We start from the raw sequence: 20831 nt of genomic DNA on the forward strand, positions 1-20831 counted from the left end.
ATGCAATTATTTCCCACTGTTGTATGATTTTATGCAGTTTGTTGATTATGCATCACTAGTAAATGCTGTAATTCCTGTTACAAGGAAACCAATGTTTTGCTTAACAAACACATGTGCAAGCCAGTCTATTCTTAGTTATTTCCATTGTTCATTTTTGATTTTTGGTGGGGTTTTTTTGGTTAGAAAAACAAACTTGAGTACCACTCAGTCCTGGTTTTCTCCTTCACAGTAGGAGGGGGAAGAATTGCAATACAGTGCCTCTATCTGAGCTTTGACTGAAAGGGGTAGGCTTCAGAAAGTTCAGCTAAAGTAGAGATTATTATAGAACTAACAATTTGTGTAATGCATCAGAGTTGCACATTGCATAATTTAGACTAGAAAGAAAACAACCAGCTGTGATTCTGTGAAGTACAGTGTGTTGTATGTGTGTAAGTTTCACACCTGAGCCACACAGTGTGCTCAAGGATGGTAGTCTCCTCTTTGCTGAGTAGATTATTATTTTGGTACGTGATCCTGGAGCTCTTTGCAGTAATGTTCAAAGTAACTGTCACCTTCTAGACATCAGAAATCCAGGCTAGATGAAACTATAAGTTAGCTGCTCTGTCTTCCTGTATCTGAATATAATAAGGTGCAATTTAATAAGCTGTATCCTGCATTAGGTCATTATCCACACATCTCTGCCATATGACATACAGATACTGGAGAAAACCCTTCTCTTTCCTATTACTAGAAAACCTGAAAGCGATAGGGAGTAGGTTACATAAAAAGATTCATCAGACTGCAAAGGAAGGTAAAAGTACAAATTACTTGTCAGTCTGATTTGAGGGGAAGATAGCCACTCATTTTTGAAACTGATAATCAGTAGTAAAACCTCCAGCATGTAAGTGCTGTGGATAATTGTGAGGGTGTGACTTGAAAGCATTGGCCCACTCAGCTTTCTCTGTGTTTGAGATGGGATGCTATCCCTGACATCTTGGAGGAAGAGGGTTGTGTGTTTATGCTGCAAGGAGAACTGGAACAGAGCTGGGGATTGTGTTTAAGCCCAGAAAATTAAACTAGAAAACTCCACAACCCAATGGCTTGCTTTTTTATTTTATTTTTTTTTACCTCAGCTGTTAGTTGTGTGCTTTCCTGAAGTACAAGATGATATGATAATCATTGTGTGAAGTCACAGCTGTAGTGTTTTTTAATAAGCTGTAAGTGCTGCAGGCAATTGCATGCACTCCAGAGCTTAAGAGGCGAACAGTGTAGGAAGGACTTGAGTCTTATTTCTGAGTAGGCAGGCCAAAGAACTCCTTCCTTCAGGGAAGTTTTCCTTCCAAGTACAGAATTTCACAACTTAGATAAACCAATGTCATTAGGCTAACTGGCCTTTCTTCTTGATAGGTCGTGTTTATCATTCAAGCAGAGCTATTAAAAACACTTTAGTAACCTTTTATCAAAGGCTCCACAGCTTTAACCATGCCATTCTACAGCTCTAAGGAGTATAGATTAAGGACAAATTAGGTTCTGAAATGCATGCAGGTTCATAGAATCATAGAATAGTTTGGGTTGGAAGGGACCTTTAAAGGTCACCTAGTTCAACCCTCCCTGTAATGAGCAGGGACATCTTTCACTAGAAAAGGTTTCTCAGAGCCCTGTCCAACCTGACCTTGAATGTTTCCAGGGATGGGGCCTCCACAACTTCTCTGGGCAGCCTGTTCCAGTGTTTCACCACCGTCATTGTAAAAAAATTTCTTCCTTATATCTACTCTGAATCTACCCTCTTTTAGTTTAAAACCATTACTCCTTGTCCTATCGCAATAGGCCCTGCAAAAAAGTTTGTCTCCATCTTTCCTATAGGCTGCCTTTAAGTACTGAAAGACCACAATGAGGTCTCCCTGGAGCCTTCTCTTCTCCAGGCTGAATGACCCCAACTCTCTCAGCCTTTCCTCATAAGGAGAGGTGTTCCATCCCTCTGATCATTTTTGTGGCCCTCCTCTGGACCAGCTTCAACAGGTCTATGCCTTTCCTGTGCTGAGGACTCCAGAGCTGGATGCAGTACGCCAGGTGGGGTCTCACCAGAGCAGTTATGTGGTCATTCATCATTCAGCTTTTTTGAGAAACAGCTAGCGTTTAATGCAGAAGCTCAGTATCAGGGCAGAAATTTTTATGTAAGTGCTTATGGATCTTAACTATGTTTATGCAAATGCTTTGCAGGAACAAAGAAAATTCATCACCCTTAGAATCAGATCAAACGCAAGGTAAAAATAAACTGAAAAAGAGGAAGATAGCTGAAACCTCTAATGTTATCACAGAAACACTGCCTTCTGCAGAATCGGAGCCTGTTGAAATTGAGGTTGAGATTGCTGAGGGGACAATTGAAGTGGAAGATGACAGCATCAAAACACTTGAAGTAGCTTCTGCAGAGCAATCTATAAAGTACATACAGACAACGGGTACATCAGATGAATCTGCTTTGGCTCTTTTGGCAGATATTACCAGTAAGTATCGTCAGGGAGAGAAAAAATGCCAGATCCAAGAAGGTGATAGTGCAACTGATCCCTCGTGCAAACAGGTAGAAGGTATTGAAATTGTGGAATTTCAGCTGTCACACGTGAAGAATTTATTCCACTGTGAGAAATGTAACCGTTCGTTTAAATTGTTTTACCATTTTAAGGAACACATGAAAACACACTCTACAGAGAGTTACAAGTGTGACATATGTAATAAAAGGTACCTACGAGAGAGTGCTTTGAAGCAGCACCTCACCTGTTACCACCTTGATGAAGGTGGTGCTAGCAAGAAGCAAAGACCTGGCAAAAAAATACACATATGCCAGTACTGTGATAAGCAGTTTGACCACTTTGGACATTTTAAAGAGCACCTCCGGAAGCACACAGGTAAGAGCACTGCTATGGTCCTATACTTAGGGCTTTGGCTCTAGCATTTGGAGGGTTTGCATGTTTTGGGGAATAGAGAATATGCTGAAGAGAACCTGTGAGTCCTGATTGATAGAAATACTTGGCTTCTAGTTACAACTACAATGCTATTTTATTTTTTTATTTTTTTATTTTATTTTTTTATTTTATTTTTTTGTTTTCCATTGATATAAACTTAGAGGGATTGAGGCAATTAAAAACAGGCAACTAAAACCAGAAAGTGCTAATGAAGCTTCTCTCTTAAGTCTACTAAATCTTAAAGATATTTTCAAAATAATTTCTTGAAATATGTTTTCTTCTTCAAAAGCACCAAACTGAGGAGCTACTCTTATTTTTTCCACAGTTCTACTAGTAAATGTTTCTGTTTAAATGTGATCTGAATTGTGATCTTCTCAGTGGAATATAGTTTAAAGCGTTTCTTTAACTAAGAGAACTTCTGAGCAAATGCCTTTTAATGCATTAGGCATAAAATACCCCCCTAACAACTCTCTCTTGTACCATCTTGTTTGAAAGCTTCATCCTTGCTCTTGACATCTCATCTATGATTTCATTTTCTTTGTTAATTAACACAGCAAAACATTTCTAGTGACTATAGTAGACTTTTTTTTGTTACTGTAAAATCTGCCTCTGAAATTTGGATAGCATCTTTTGAGTACAAAATGACTTGTGCTCCTCCTTCTATATAATATGGGAAGCTAAGATGCTATTTCTTCATAGAATCATAGAATGGTTAGAGTTGGAAGGGACCTTAAAGATCATCGAGTTCCAAACCCCCTGCCATGGGCAGGGACACCTCCCACTAGACCAGGTTGCTCAAAGCCCCATCCAACCTGTCCTTGAACACTTACAGAGATGGGGCACCCACAACTTCCCTGGGCAACCTGTTCCAGTGTCTCACCACCCTCACAGGAAAGAATTTCATTCCAGTATCTAATCTAAATCTCCCGTCTTTCAATTTAAAACCATTACTCCTCGTCCTATCGCTCCACTCCCTGATAAAGAGTCCCTCCCCATCTTTCCTGTAGGGCCCCCTTCAGGTACTGGAAGGCTGCTATAAGGTCTCCCCAGAGCCTTCTCACCTCCAGGCTGAACAGCCCCAACTCTCTCAGCCTGTCTTCATAGGAGAGGTGCTCCAGCCCTCTGATCATCTTTGTGGCCCTCCGCTGGACCCGTTCCAACAGGTCCATGTCCTTTCTATGTTGAGGACTACAGAGCTGGACATGGTACTCCAGGTAGGGTCCCACCAGAGCGAAGTAGAGGGGCAGAATCACCTCCCTGGACCTGCTGGCGACACTTCTTTTGATGCAGCCCAGAATGCGGTTGGCTTTCTGGGCTGCCAGCGCACATTGCTGGCTCATGTTGAGCTTCTCATCCACCAGCACCCCCAAGTCCTCCTCAGGGCTGCTTTCTAGCCATTCTCTGCCCAACCTGTATTTGTGCCTGGGATTGCCATGTCCCAGGTGCCGGACCCTGCACTTGGCTCAGTTGAATTTCATGAGGTTTGCACAGGCCCATCTCTCAAGCCTGTCCAGGTCCCTCTGGATGGCATCCCTTCCCTCCAGTGTGTCAACTGTGCCACCGAGCTTGGTGTCATCTGCAAACTTGCTGAGGATGCACTCAATCTCACTTTCCATGTCTCCGACAAAGATGTTAAACAGCACCGGTCCCAGTACTGACCCCTGAGGACCACCACTCGTCACTGGTTTCCACTTGGACATTGAGCCATTGACCGCAACCCTTTTTCCTCTGTAGAGGAGGACTGGGTTAGAGACCACTTGGCCAAACTGGACATCCATGGGCTCTGATGGGATGCACCCGCGAGTGCTGAGAGAACTGGCAGATGTTATTGCTGGGCCACACTCCATCATCTTTGAAAGGTCATGGAGAACAGGAGAGGTGCCTGAGGACTGGAGGAAGGCTAATATCACTCCAGTCTTCAAAAAGGGCAAGAAGGAGGACCCTGGGAACTACAGGCCAGTTAGTCTCACCTCTGTCCCTGAGTAGTTAATTATCTGGAAAGTCATTCCAACTTATGATGACAATCTGTAATGTCTTTTAAGCAAATATAAATGCTGTAGATGGATAGCTAGGGTACTTGGTCACTATACATAGCTGACATTTGAAAAGCTGTTCAGAAGAATGTTACTTAGCTTTTAAAAGTTGATTCTGAAAAGCTAGAAAATATGAGAGCTGAGGTTGGTTGTAGCATTTTTATTTGCCATTTTGCTGCTCCACTGCTGTGACAGTCTCAAATAAGAACACACTTCCCCCTCTCCCCCCCCCCCCCCCTTCCCCCTTAAGGTTCTCACCTTAGTTCACAGAATGGCTGTGGTTTGAGGTTAAAATGGGCTGTGAAGTAAAGAAAACTGCTGGATATCAGCATTATTTGCTCAAAAAAACCAGAGAGATCTTATTCACAGAAAGCAGTGAATACTGAAGGAGATGAATGAACTCTGTGTGTTGCTAATCAAATAATTTAATTGGAAGTTACACCAATGCTGTTGCATCATTTAGTTGTTATGCTAGTCTGAAGTTAATTCTTGGGAGCACACCTTTGTCTTAAAGATAAGTTTGTTTTGAACATGAGAACTATTGTATAGCACAAAATTGTACCTAGTAGCTTCAATGAAGAGTGTTTTGTCTTTATGACCCTTTGGTTTAATTGCTTCACCTCATAGTTTTCTCTGTTACAGATATTGTGAATGTAGGTTAGTGTTCATAGAATCATAGAATGGTTTGGGTTGGAAGGGACCTTAAAGGTCATCTAGTTCCAACCCCCCTGCCACGGCCAGGGACACCTCCCATTAGACCAGGCTGCTCAAAGCCCCATCCAACCTGTCCTTGAACATTTCCAGGGATGGAGCACCCACAACTTCCCTGGGCAACCTGTTCCAGTGTCTCACCACCCTCACAGTAAAGAATTTCTTCCTAATATCTAATTTAAATCTCCCCTCTTTCAGTTTAAAGCCCCTTGTCCTATCACTACACTCCCTGATAAGGAGTCCCTCCTCATCTTTCATGTAGGCCCCCTTTAGGGACTGGAAGGCTGCTATAAGGTCTCCCAGGAGCCTTCTCTCCTCCAGGCTGAACAGCCCCAACTCTCTCGGCCTGTCTTCATAGGAGAGCTGCTCCAGCCCTCTGATCATCTTCATGGCCATCCTATGGACCTGTTGGAGCGAGTCCAGATCCTTCTTCTGTTGGAGGCTCAAGAGCTAGATGCTGTACCTCCAGGTGGGGTCTCATGAGAGTGAAGTAGAGGGGCAGAATCACCTCCCTCGACCTGCTGGCCACGCTTCTTTTGATACAACCCAGAATGTGGTTGGCTTTCTGGGCTGCCAGCGCGCACTGCCAGCTCATGTCAAGCTTCTCATCCATGAGCACCCCCAAGTCCTTCTCCTCAGGGCTGCTCTCCAGCCATTCTCCATCCAACCTGTATTTGTGCCTGGGATTGCCGTGTCCCAGGTGCCGGACCCTGCACTTGGCTTAGTTGAACTTCATGAGGTTTGCACGGGCCCACCTCTCGAGCCTGTCCAGGTCCCTCTGGATGGCATCCCTTCCCTCCAGCATGTCAACCATGCCACACAGCTTGGTGTCATCTGCAAACTTGCTGAGGGTGCACTCAATCCCCTGCCCATGTCACAGACAAAGATGTTAAACAGCACTGGTCCCAGTACTGACCCCTGAGGACCACCACTTGTTGCTGGATTCCACTTGGACATTGAGCTGTTGACTGCAACCCTTTGAGTGCGGCCATCCAGCCAGTTCCTTATCCACCGAGTGGTCCGAGTGGAGCGACTCGTTCTGGATGTCATCTCCAAACATTTTAAAGAACGGGAAGTTATTGGAAGTGGTCAACATGGATTTATCAAGTGTAAATCATGCTTGACTAATCTGATAGCCTTCTATGACGTTATAACTGGATGGCTGGATGAGGGGAGAGCAGCAGATGTCATCTCCCTTGACTTCAGCAAGGCTTTTGATGCTGTCTCCCATAACATCCTCATTAGGAAATTAAGGAAGTGTGGGCTAGATGAGGGGGGCAGCGAGGTGGATTGAGAGTTTGCTGTGTGACAGGACTCAGAGGGTTGTAATTAATGGAGCAGGGTCGAGTTGGAGGCCTGTAACCAGTGGTGTCCCCCAAGGGTCAATACTCGGCCCAGTCTTGTTCAACATATTCATCAATGACCTGGAGGAGGGGACAGAGTGTATCCTCAGCAAGTTCACTTATGATACCAAGCTGGGAGGGCTGGCTGACACTCCAGAGGGCTATGCCGCCATCCAGCGTGACCTGGACAGGCTGGAGAGCTGGGCAGAGAAGAACCTAATGAGGTTCAACAAAGGCAAGTGTAGGGTCCTGCACCTGGGGAGTGCCAGGCAGCAATATAGGTTAGGGGTGGACCTGCTGGAAAGCACTTCTGAGGAGAAGGATCTGGGGGTCCTGGTAGATAGTAAACTATCCATGAGCCAGCAATGTGCCCTTGTTGCCAAGAGGGCCAATGGAATCCTGGGCTGCATAGGGAAGAGTGTGGCCAGTAGGTCGAGGGAGGTCATTCTCCCCCTCTGCTCTGCACTGGTGAGGCCACAACTGGAATACTGCGTCCAGTTCTGGGCTCCCCAGTTCAAGAGAGACAGGGAACTACTGGAGAGAGTCCAGCGTAGGGCAACTAAGATGATTAAGGGATTGGAGCATCTCCCTTATGAGGAAAGGCTGGGAGAGCTGGGACTCTTTAGCCTGGAGAAGAGAAGGCTGAGGGGAGACCTTATTAATGCTTACAAGTATCTAAACGGTGGGTTGAAGGAGGATGGAGCTGGACTCTTTTCAGTGGTTCCCAGTGAGAGGACGAGGGGCAACGGGCACAAGCTGGAACATAGGAAGTTCCATTCAAATATGAGGAAAAACAACTTTACGGTGAGGGTGACAGAGCCCGGGAACAGGCTGCCCAGGGAGGTTGTGGAGTCCCCTTCTCTGGAGATTTTCAAGACCCGCCTTGATGCAGTCCCGAGTAATGTGCTCTAGGCAATCCTGCTTTATAAGGGGAGTTGGACTAGATGATCTCTAGCGGTCTCTTCCAATTCTGACGATTCTGTGAGTGCGGCCATCCAGCCTGTTCCTTATCCACTGAGTGGTCCATCCATCAAATCCATGTCTCTCCAGTTTAGAGACCAGGATGTCATGCGGGACAGTGTCAAATGCTTTGCATAAGTCCAGGTAGATGACATTATTTGCTCTTCCCTTATCCACCAATGCTGTAATGCCATTGTAGAAGGCCACCAAATTTGTCAGGCATGATTTGCCCTTGGTGAAGCCATGTTGGCTGTCACCAGTCACCTCCTTATTTTCCATGTGCCTTAGCAGAGATTCCAGGAGGATCTGCTCCATGATCTTGCCAGGCAGAGAGGTGAGACTGACCGGCCTGTAGTTCCCTGGGTCTTCCTTTTTTTCCCTTTTTGAAAATGGGGGTTATGTTTCCCCTTTTCCAGTCAGCGGGAACTTCACCAGACTGCCAGGACTTCTCAAATATAATGGATAGTGGCTTAGCAACTTCATCCGTCAGTTCCCTCAGGACCTGTGGATGGATTTCATCAGGTCCCATGGACTTATGCACCTTCAGGTTCCTTAGATGGTCTCAAACCTGGTCTTCTACTGTGGGGGGTACCTCATTCTCCCAGTCCCTGCCTTTGCCTTCTGTGACTTGGACGGTGTGGCTAGAGCCCTTGCCAGTGAAGACTGAGGCAAAATGTTGTTGAGTACCTCACCCTTCTCCATATCCTGGGTGACTGGGTCTCCCGTTTCCTTCCGGAGAGGACCCACATCTTCCCTAGTCTTGCCTTTATCCCTGACATATCTATAGAAGTTTTTCTTGTTGCCCTTGATTTCCCTGGCCAGATTTAACTCGATCAGGGCTTTAGCTGGCATCTCACTGAAAAGTCTACAGTATCTGAATAGGTACTGAGTATTATATTGATAGCTCTCTGAATGTAAAATATATGTTGTCCTGATCTTTCAGATGTTTTTGTTTAATGTGTCAGTCATGAGTCATCAGTAAGAATTTAATGGAGGGTAGCAGTCCGATTTCTTTTCCGGCTTGTTGTTGTTGCTAAAGTCTTTTAATTGGAACTTCTTTGCATCTGTGTATGGGACTGCTGAGTACTGATGTATGACGCTGTATCCAGTCTACTCCCAATAGCCCCTTAAAAATTGCATTTATAAAAATGCAAAATCCTTATTCCCTATGAAGTAGGGAATATTTCTCCATTATGACCAAGCCAAATACAAGTTACTTAACAAAAGTATTTTCAGAGAAAAGTTTGTGGCAGATTAAGAGAATAACCCAAATATCACAGTATGTTGGTTGCTGTTGTGACAAAGGAATTTGGGGATGAAGCAACTTAGAATATCACAGGAGATGCAAAGTGCTTTCTAAGTATTTGTTGATACAGGTATAACACATGGAATCTAATTACTTCCAGTTCAGCATTTTGAAAGCCTTTAGCTTAAAATTAAACCAGATACTACCATTTAACTGTGGTCTCCTAAGGTCAGTGGAAAAACTTCCAGTGAGCTAAAGGCTTTCCAAGTTCTTCTGTATAGCACTGGTTGAATATGAAAATGAAATTCAAAGGCCAGGGAGAAAATGTCCCAAAAAGTATTTTATCCTCTTGCTGCTTATTCACAACACCAGCAATAACACGAAAGTAGCAATTGGAGCAGAAATAGTCACCTTATCAGGGTTGGTAATTCTTTTTGATATAGGAATTTGACATTACCAATAGCTATTATCTTTGTCTCAATAAAAGAAAGGAAGGGAAACTATGGAGTTTTTCTCACACATGCATACAGTGCCTTAAGCAGCTTCTGAATCTCTGGGGAAAAAAAAATCAAAATTGTCTTATATGTCATGTAACTGAATGTACTAACAAAGAAATCTCCATAACTTATCAAGAGGAAAGTTTTTTGGCCTGATCTAATGATTCTCTTTTTTTTTTTCCCTTTATGAGAATGAATGAGATTTCACTTGCCAATCCTAAGTAACTCATAGGACAGAAATTCTGCAAGGCTGCACTTAAATAATATATATCTGTTGAGTTCAATAGCTCTAATTTGTCTTACACAAGAAGAGCAATTTCCTCCTACAGAAATTAATCTTAGAATGAAGCTACTGCTCTCAATATGCTTTTCTAATCCTGGTATTTTGCAAAGTTTATAACCCCTAGCAAAAAGAGACACTGAACAGCTTTGATTCCCTCTGATTTTACTGGGAATTTTGACTGCTGAATATTTCTCAAAATTAGGCCTTCTTGATTTATTTTCCTTTTACGGAGAGTGTGTGTGTGCTCACATAAACAAAGGTGGAAGTGAAGGAGTTGTGATGTGCTCCAAGCAGCCAAATTAATCAGTCCTCGTCTAAAAACTCTGTAACTGAAGTAATTTGTATGCCTATTATACAAACTTCAGAGGAAAAATTAATCAATGTCTTTGCCATTCTTCATAAAACTACAATATATTTTACAGGAAGTGTAATTTGAATTGCAAATAGCATCTTCCGTAGGAATGAATAAATGGACTCTATTTGCATACCTTGAATAAATGATCCCAATAAGTTCATTTGGTAAATGCCTGCCGTTGGGTTGGGGGGAGTAAGCCCAACTAGGCTTACTATTTCTCTCTAAACCCAATGTAAGTAATGATATGGCAGCTTTATGGTTATGGTTGAATTCCCTGGTATTTCTTGCATATTAGGCAAATAAGTCACTGTGGTGTTATGAATGTCTTTGGGTTAAAAAATAATTATTTTGGGCAATCTCCTTCATGTGGCTGTAGGATTATAAAGGACCAGCACAATATTGGACTATCTTAGGTCAGAATTTCTGTCCTGTGAGTGAGTTACGATTGGCAAGTGAAATCTCACCCGTTCTCATAAATGGAAAAAAGATAATTGTTAGATCAGGCCAGAACTCTCCCTCTTTATAAAATCTCACTTAGATGAGACTAAACTCGTAGTTGGATTACAATCGGGGCAAGAAAAGCAAGTTGTCACCTTTAGCAGAGGAGTTTATACCCCAGCTTGCCAGTGCGTTTCTCAAGCTAGATGCAGGCTGACACACTCTCTGTGTTTTCCATCACTGCTGTAACCAGTGCTGCCGAGGTCACAGTGTTGGTTTGCACTATGCAAGAAGTCACACGTCTTTTTGCCTTTGGATATCTCCACTGTTGTCTTTGTATTGTCACTTTCAGATACTTTTGGCAGAATACGTTGAAGATTATTGAAGAATTTGAGTAAGAATAGAATAAATCTGTCCTTGACTGGGCGGTGCCTTGCTCCAAGTAACTCTTTAAATGTGACCAGATCACAGGGCAGGTGAAGGTCTGTGGTGGGAGTCTTGTTCTGCAGTATCCTCTTGGCTGACCAATGTATTTGGTTGCTCATGCAAAGTCTGTGATTTTTGATCTACAAGACTGATGGCAGTTCAGCATCCTCTGCATTACCTGTACAACAGTCTCCAAAAACATAGCCTTTTATAACCATTAAGGGGAATATTCCCACCATTTACCATTTTTCTGTGGCCTTTAGGTGTATGTGGGAATTATAGGCTACTTGTGAATTTATTTTGAAAAGCTATTTAGGTACTTCTGAATATCTTTATTTCTGAAAATACAGGTTTATTTGCTTTCCATCTCAGTAGTCAATAACTACTGCATTCCTGAAAATATAGGCTTTTAAACTTAATCTAGCTAGAATAGATTCTTATGTTACTCACTGAAATGTCTCAGCCTCTTTTGGAGTTCATTAAGTAGTTTGTTTCAGTGGTTATGTTGGTATTGGTATCTTCACAGATTAATTATCAGACTTTCAGAAGAAACACACTGTTCCTAATTTTTTATACTTGAATTTCCTTGAATTTTTTTGCGTTTGTGCATGATGAATTAGTAAACAGAGACACCAGTTGTTCTTTGTTACTATTTGGTGACAGTAATAACAATATATTACTTTGGATGAAAGTGTTGGGTTTTGTTTTGTTTCTTTTGTTTTAATACTGATGCATTGTTACTTCATGGTCATTCTGTGCCAACTTCTTTTTCTGGAGCTCGGCTTCAGCTCTTAAGCATAAGCTGTTATTGTTCTTGAAAATAAAACTTTGTATTATTTAAATACTTCCTTTAATGTGTCATTTTGTATATACTAATGTTGAATCTTTAACTGTTAAATTATCAGGGGAAAAGAGGGAAATAGCTTCTATTTCTTTAAGATATTTTGTCAGTATAGTAATCTAACTTCCATAAAAACCTAAACGTACCTTAAATGGCATTGGTAATTATGTTACATTGTTGTTTGGTTTGTTTTTTTTATAAATGAGTTATGACTCCACATTAGGTTTTTGCCCTTTTAGTTACATAAATAAAGTTTACATAGAATGTCTTTCTTTTCTTCTGTAGAATAATCCAGTTGGCCATGTCTTTACAGTATATTTATCAACCTACACAAAAGGGAAAGGGGAAGAAGGGAGAGCTGACTGAAAACTGGCTGGTTTTATACACTTACAAATCCCTGTGTCTGTCTTAACAGGTGAAAAACCATTTGAATGTCCAAACTGCCATGAACGTTTCGCTAGGAATAGCACACTCAAATGTCACCTGACGGCCTGTCAGTCTGGAGCTGGAGCTAAAAAGGGAAGAAAGAAGCTGTATGAATGTCAGGTGGGTAATGGAAGTAGTAGAGTCTGAGGCTAGATGCCTCCTTCCCATGCTGAGGGAATGTGGGAGTACTGAGCAGGAAAGGCAACGAGAGTGGGCTTATGTTTCCAAGAACTACTTTTAGTAAAATATATTATAAAGATTATGTTCAACCACAACATGAGAGAAAATTCTTATATCTAAGTAGTTCCATTTAAAATATGGAATTATTGATATGGAGTTTCATAATACTTTGTTAATCAGAGAGATTCTTGTGGGTAAGTGCTCATCTGCATCTTACTGATCTTTCTGCTTCCTTTTCAAGGTTCTTGATGCACTGACCTAGGTCTTTCCTGCTTCTGAACATGCTTCACTAAAGTCCAAAATACAAAGTACTATTTTATTCCTATTTTATTATTTGTCTGTTTAATAGCAATATATTGACTTTATCTGGAAAGTCATTCCAACTTATGATGACAATCTGTAATGTCTTTTAAGCAAATATAAATGCTGTAGATGGATAGCTAGGGTACTTGGTCACTATACATAGCTGACATTTGAAAAGCTGTTCAGAAGAATGTTACTTAGCTTTTAAAAGTTGATTCTGAAAAGCTAGAAAATATGAGAGCTGAGGTTGGTTGTAGCATTTTTATTTGCCATTTTGCTGCTCCACTGCTGTGACAGTCTCAAATAAGAACACACTTCCCCCTCTCCCCCCCCCCCCCCTTCCCCCTTAAGGTTCTCACCTTAGTTCACAGAATGGCTGTGGTTTGAGGTTAAAATGGGCTGTGAAGTAAAGAAAACTGCTGGATATCAGCATTATTTGCTCAAAAAAACCAGAGAGATCTTATTCACAGAAAGCAGTGAATACTGAAGGAGATGAATGAACTCTGTGTGTTGCTAATCAAATAATTTAATTGGAAGTTACACCAATGCTGTTGCATCATTTAGTTGTTATGCTAGTCTGAAGTTAATTCTTGGGAGCACACCTTTGTCTTAAAGATAAGTTTGTTTTGAACATGAGAACTATTGTATAGCACAAAATTGTACCTAGTAGCTTCAATGAAGAGTGTTTTGTCTTTATGACCCTTTGGTTTAATTGCTTCACCTCATAGTTTTCTCTGTTACAGATATTGTGAATGTAGGTTAGTGTTCATAGAATCATAGAATGGTTTGGGTTGGAAGGGACCTTAAAGGTCATCTAGTTCCAACCCCCCTGCCACGGCCAGGGACACCTCCCATTAGACCAGGCTGCTCAAAGCCCCATCCAACCTGTCCTTGAACATTTCCAGGGATGGAGCACCCACAACTTCCCTGGGCAACCTGTTCCAGTGTCTCACCACCCTCACAGTAAAGAATTTCTTCCTAATATCTAATTTAAATCTCCCCTCTTTCAGTTTAAAGCCCCTTGTCCTATCACTACACTCCCTGATAAGGAGTCCCTCCTCATCTTTCATGTAGGCCCCCTTTAGGGACTGGAAGGCTGCTATAAGGTCTCCCAGGAGCCTTCTCTCCTCCAGGCTGAACAGCCCCAACTCTCTCGGCCTGTCTTCATAGGAGAGCTGCTCCAGCCCTCTGATCATCTTCATGGCCATCCTATGGACCTGTTGGAGCGAGTCCAGATCCTTCTTCTGTTGGAGGCTCAAGAGCTAGATGCTGTACCTCCAGGTGGGGTCTCATGAGAGTGAAGTAGAGGGGCAGAATCACCTCCCTCGACCTGCTGGCCACGCTTCTTTTGATACAACCCAGAATGTGGTTGGCTTTCTGGGCTGCCAGCGCGCACTGCCAGCTCATGTCAAGCTTCTCATCCATGAGCACCCCCAAGTCCTTCTCCTCAGGGCTGCTCTCCAGCCATTCTCCATCCAACCTGTATTTGTGCCTGGGATTGCCGTGTCCCAGGTGCCGGACCCTGCACTTGGCTTAGTTGAACTTCATGAGGTTTGCACGGGCCCACCTCTCGAGCCTGTCCAGGTCCCTCTGGATGGCATCCCTTCCCTCCAGCATGTCAACCATGCCACACAGCTTGGTGTCATCTGCAAACTTGCTGAGGGTGCACTCAATCCCCTGCCCATGTCACAGACAAAGATGTTAAACAGCACTGGTCCCAGTACTGACCCCTGAGGACCACCACTTGTTGCTGGATTCCACTTGGACATTGAGCTGTTGACTGCAACCCTTTGAGTGCGGCCATCCAGCCAGTTCCTTATCCACCGAGTGGTCCGAGTGGAGCGACTCGTTCTGGATGTCATCTCCAAACATTTTAAAGAACGGGAAGTTATTGGAAGTGGTCAACATGGATTTATCAAGTGTAAATCATGCTTGACTAATCTGATAGCCTTCTATGACGTTATAACTGGATGGCTGGATGAGGGGAGAGCAGCAGATGTCATCTCCCTTGACTTCAGCAAGGCTTTTGATGCTGTCTCCCATAACATCCTCATTAGGAAATTAAGGAAGTGTGGGCTAGATGAGGGGGGCAGCGAGGTGGATTGAGAGTTTGCTGTGTGACAGGACTCAGAGGGTTGTAATTAATGGAGCAGGGTCGAGTTGGAGGCCTGTAACCAGTGGTGTCCCCCAAGGGTCAATACTCGGCCCAGTCTTGTTCAACATATTCATCAATGACCTGGAGGAGGGGACAGAGTGTATCCTCAGCAAGTTCACTTATGATACCAAGCTGGGAGGGCTGGCTGACACTCCAGAGGGCTATGCCGCCATCCAGCGTGACCTGGACAGGCTGGAGAGCTGGGCAGAGAAGAACCTAATGAGGTTCAACAAAGGCAAGTGTAGGGTCCTGCACCTGGGGAGTGCCAGGCAGCAATATAGGTTAGGGGTGGACCTGCTGGAAAGCACTTCTGAGGAGAAGGATCTGGGGGTCCTGGTAGATAGTAAACTATCCATGAGCCAGCAATGTGCCCTTGTTGCCAAGAGGGCCAATGGAATCCTGGGCTGCATAGGGAAGAGTGTGGCCAGTAGGTCGAGGGAGGTCATTCTCCCCCTCTGCTCTGCACTGGTGAGGCCACAACTGGAATACTGCGTCCAGTTCTGGGCTCCCCAGTTCAAGAGAGACAGGGAACTACTGGAGAGAGTCCAGCGTAGGGCAACTAAGATGATTAAGGGATTGGAGCATCTCCCTTATGAGGAAAGGCTGGGAGAGCTGGGACTCTTTAGCCTGGAGAAGAGAAGGCTGAGGGGAGACCTTATTAATGCTTACAAGTATCTAAACGGTGGGTTGAAGGAGGATGGAGCTGGACTCTTTTCAGTGGTTCCCAGTGAGAGGACGAGGGGCAACGGGCACAAGCTGGAACATAGGAAGTTCCATTCAAATATGAGGAAAAACAACTTTACGGTGAGGGTGACAGAGCCCGGGAACAGGCTGCCCAGGGAGGTTGTGGAGTCCCCTTCTCTGGAGATTTTCAAGACCCGCCTTGATGCAGTCCCGAGTAATGTGCTCTAGGCAATCCTGCTTTATAAGGGGAGTTGGACTAGATGATCTCTAGCGGTCTCTTCCAATTCTGACGATTCTGTGAGTGCGGCCATCCAGCCTGTTCCTTATCCACTGAGTGGTCCATCCATCAAATCCATGTCTCTCCAGTTTAGAGACCAGGATGTCATGCGGGACAGTGTCAAATGCTTTGCATAAGTCCAGGTAGATGACATTATTTGCTCTTCCCTTATCCACCAATGCTGTAATGCCATTGTAGAAGGCCACCAAATTTGTCAGGCATGATTTGCCCTTGGTGAAGCCATGTTGGCTGTCACCAGTCACCTCCTTATTTTCCATGTGCCTTAGCAGAGATTCCAGGAGGATCTGCTCCATGATCTTGCCAGGCAGAGAGGTGAGACTGACCGGCCTGTAGTTCCCTGGGTCTTCCTTTTTTTCCCTTTTTGAAAATGGGGGTTATGTTTCCCCTTTTCCAGTCAGCGGGAACTTCACCAGACTGCCAGGACTTCTCAAATATAATGGATAGTGGCTTAGCAACTTCATCCGTCAGTTCCCTCAGGACCTGTGGATGGATTTCATCAGGTCCCATGGACTTATGCACCTTCAGGTTCCTTAGATGGTCTCAAACCTGGTCTTCTACTGTGGGGGGTACCTCATTCTCCCAGTCCCTGCCTTTGCCTTCTGTGACTTGGACGGTGTGGCTAGAGCCCTTGCCAGTGAAGACTGAGGCAAAATGTTGTTGAGTACCTCACCCTTCTCCATATCCTGGGTGACTGGGTCTCCCATTTCCTTCCGGAGAGGACCCACATCTTCCCTAGTCTTGCCTTTATCCCTGACATATCTATAGAAGTTTTTCTTGTTGCCCTTGATTTCCCTGGCCAGATTTAACTCGATCAGGGCTTTAGCTTTCCTAACCTGTTCCCTGGCTGCTCGGACAATTTCTCTGTAGTCCTCCCAGGCTACCTGTCCTTGCTTCCACCCTCTGTAGGCTTCCTTTTTGAGTTTGACCTTGTCCAGGAGCTCCTTCTTCATGCATGCAGGCTTCCTGGTGTTTTTGCCTGATGACTTCTTTGTTGGGATGCATCGCTCCTGATCTTAGAGGAGGTGATCGTTGAATATTAGCCAGCTTTCTTGGGCCCCTCTTCCCTCCAGGGCTTTATGTCCCAGTACTCTGCCAAGCAGATCCCTGAAGAGGCCAAAGTCTGCTCTCCTGAAGTCCAGGGTAATGAGCTTGCTGTGTGCTCTCCTTGCCACCCTAAGGATCTTGAACTCCACCATCTCATGGTCGCTGCCAAGGCTGCCCTTGAGCTTCGTGTTCCCCACCAGCCCCTCCTTGTTGGTGAGAACAAGGTCCAGCATGGCACCTCTCCTCATTGGCACCTCTACCACTTGGAGAAGGAAGTTATCATCAACGTATTCCAGGAACCTCCTGGATTTCTTGTGCCCTGCTGTGTTGTCCCTCCAGTAGATACCAGGGTGGTTGAACTCCCCCATGAGGACCAGGGCCTGTGAATGTGAGACTGCTCCTATCTGTCTATACAGTGCCTCATCTGCTCGGTCTTCCTGGTCAGGTGGCCTGTAGCAGACCCCCATCACCTGTCCCTGCCCTCCCTTTAATCCTGACCCATAAGCTTTCGATTGGTCAGCTCCTCATACATCCCCAGGTGGATCTCCATGGACTTCAGCTGGTCATTGACACAGAGAGCAACATCCCCTTCTCGTCTCCCTTGCTTGTCCTTCCTGAAGAGCCCGTATCCCTCCATTCCAACAGTCCAATCATAAGAGCCATCCCACCATGTGTCTCTGTGATGCCAGTAAGATCATAGCCCTGCAGGCGTGCACGTCTCTAACTCCTCTTGTTTATTCCCCATGCTACGTGCATTTTCATAGAGGTGTGATTTTAAGACCTCAACAGCAAAATGGGGATATTCAGCTCCATTACACAGATCTGTTCCTTGAGTTAATCCCTGTCAGATTCTCCATCATCCTTCTGTGCTGTTGCTGAGAACCGAGGAGTTGGAACATTCTGTTTCAAAAAGTGAAGGGGTGCCAACAGTGAAACACGTGTTCTTTGCTTCTTTCTGCAGCCAAGAACACTTGCATGGACAAAGACTCCTGAGCCTGTTTTCTTTACTCCAAGCCTGACTCTACCCCACTTTTCTCTCTCTTCTACCCTGGCACCTCATTCATTTCTGCAGTCTTTGTGTGTTGTTTTCAGGCTACTTACCTCAGTGCCAGCTGAAGGGAAGGAAGTGTGCTCAAGTGCTTTATGAAAATAGTATGTCTGCAGTCAAAGCAGTACTTTAAGCTGGAAGAGACTTAAAGGGATGGAGTTTAAAGAGATTTTTATTGCTGAAATAACTCAAGTATTTTTTTGAAATGGCAAAATGGGAGTGTAGTCTAGCCAGGTAAATCTTACAATGCTATGAACAAATGAAAGCTGATAAGGAAAAGTTGGCTAGTAGTACTGTATCTAGAACTTCAGTAAAAGGACAGTTAGTATTACACTTTCATCATATGGTATTATTTCATAAATAGCTTTCCACGTAAAATTCTAGCACCAGACATTTATTAGGGCATGAATCTGAATGTGAATTTCACATAAAGTTTAAATAAGAAAACTTTCAAATGCTGTACTGACTCATAAATTTTGTAGGTATTCTGTGTATGCACAACTCAAAATAGCACAGTTTCTTAAAAATAAATAAATATCAGGTCTTCTGTTCATCTGAAGCTGACTTCTCAGCTTTTACCTCTAATGTACACGGGGTTTTTTTAATCCAAGTAGCAAGAAGCTACACTATGTGAAGCTATGATCTGAAATAGGCACTATACTTTGTCATGTTTCTGTTGGCACTGTTTAACATACTGTATCTTTTGTTTCAGGTTTGTAACAGTGTGTTTAACAGCTGGGATCAATTTAAAGATCACTTGGTAATACACACCGGTGACAAACCCAACCACTGTACCTTATGTGATTTGTGGTTTATGCAGGGCAGTGAGCTGAGAAGGCATCTCAAAGACATGCACAATATTTCAGAACGAATAGTGACAGAAGTTCTTCCAGCGGAAGCTGTGGAAGCTGAACCAGTAACATCAATGACTATAATAAAACAAGTGGAGCAAGTCCATGTCCTACCAGTAATTCAGGTACAAGTGGATCCTGCACAGGTAACTGTGGAACAGATGCACCATGATCTCATACAGGAAAGTCAAATGAAAGGCACACAGATGGAGGAACTGCAAGAACAGGTGCAAATTAGTTACTTGGAAGTTGAACACATTCAGACTGAACAAGGTGCTGAAGTTCATGTGGAGCAGTTACATGTTGAGCATGTAAATCAAATACAGATGGAAGAAGTACAGGCAGAACTTATAGATGGAACAGACCTGGAACAAGTAGAATATGACAGTGTTGATCAAGGAGAAGTAGAAGAAAATGAAACTAGTCAAGTAGATGATGTAAATAAGGAAGATCATGAACAAGCTGAAGACTTAAAAACTCAACAATCAGAGGACACGCAGAATGAAAAGGTGGATGACAAGAACAAATAACCACACTGTGCAGGTTTAGGAATGAAATACCCAAGTATTTTTGTTAGCTTTTACATTGGTTTTTGAATCATCAGTGGTCATCTTTCCAATATGCTGTCCTTAGGAAGCTGGACAAGTGGACCAAAGTTAGCTTTTTTCATGTACAGCTAAACTTCTCTCATATGCGAAAAATAACTTTCTCATTCATGTAATACCACGGAACAGAAACTACCACAGAGATAGACAGCTTTTTGAGGATTTTAATAATTAATAGCTTGTATCACTGTTACACCATCCCTGGGTATATGTAAGAGTAACTTTACCTCTTTTCCTCTTGCCATAGAAGAAAACTCTCGTTATAGATTTGCAGGGTGTCTGCGGCAGAAGAATCAGTAAAATCTGGTGGGTTCTATGTAAGTGGCCAATCAGGTACCTGTGAATTTTCTGGGCAGACTGTTTGCTGTTTCCTAACAGTGGTCCCTAACTTTCAGGCTGGGGAAAAAACATTGTTGCTGGAGGTCTCAGAGCGCAAAAATTTTGTGCCATTTCAACACTGAATGGTTAAATTTCCACAAAGCTCCTAGAGTGTTCAAGAACCTAGTTCAGTAAAAGGCAACATAGTTAATGTTATAGTGCTTTATATTTTTGCTTAAAATTGTCAGTTACTGATTTTTATTTTTTTTATTAAATTTAGGGGCAAGGTGAGAGAGGAAACAGATTCCATGTGGAAGCAGCAGGGCACTCTAAAAGGGATGCTTTAAATTAGGAAAAGCTTGGTAGAATCTGTGGTAAACATGAGCTGAAAGAAAGCTACAGCAGACTTATAAATCATCATTTTTGAAAATGAATATTTTTAAACATAAATATAGAGAACACTTGTTTATATGGTATCAGGGTCCTGGGTCTTTTAAATGAAATTCTAACACTTGACACAAAGATTATGTGCTAAAAGTAAAAGCCATAGGTATGAGTGCTAAAATGTGGATTGAAAAGTAGGACTGTAAATATTTTAATCAATATTAGACAATAAAACAATACCAGCCATGAAATATTGCATTATTTGCTTATTCCAATAAATTAGGAACAACTGAGTGACTGACAATTACAGTGCCAGATCCCAGTGGCAAGAATCAATTTCATTTTAATAAGATAACTCATTACTGTAAAGTTAAGTTTGTTTAGAAAATACTTGTCTAGCTCTATGTTTAAGAATGCTAAGAACTTCTAGTTCTCAATTATTGCCTTGAGATCAGAGGCACCT

At 43.3% G+C, this 20831-nt stretch overlaps 1 protein-coding gene across 2 annotated transcripts in view; it reads left to right on the forward strand.

Annotated features, from left to right (window-relative positions):
• Positions 1 to 20610, forward strand: part of LOC141476669 (zinc finger protein 131-like) — a 35993-nt gene extending 15383 nt beyond the window's left edge. Inside the window, exons 5-8 of one of the 2 annotated variants that reach the window (XM_074165470.1) lie at positions 2200 to 2557; positions 2660 to 2882; positions 12488 to 12618; positions 18923 to 20610. In XM_074165470.1, the coding sequence (XP_074021571.1) occupies positions 2200 to 2557; positions 2660 to 2882; positions 12488 to 12618; positions 18923 to 19591 (1381 nt within the window). In that variant the 3' untranslated portion in view covers positions 19592 to 20610. Of the gene's footprint in view, positions 1 to 2199; positions 2883 to 12487; positions 12619 to 18922 lie in introns of both variants that reach the window. The other variant, XM_074165469.1, reaches the window with a different exon arrangement.
• The last annotated feature ends 221 nt before the right edge of the window (positions 20611 to 20831 follow it).

The sequence above is a fragment of the Numenius arquata genome, chromosome W (assembly GCF_964106895.1).
Source record: "Numenius arquata chromosome W, bNumArq3.hap1.1, whole genome shotgun sequence".
NCBI lineage: Eukaryota > Metazoa > Chordata > Aves > Charadriiformes > Scolopacidae > Numenius > Numenius arquata.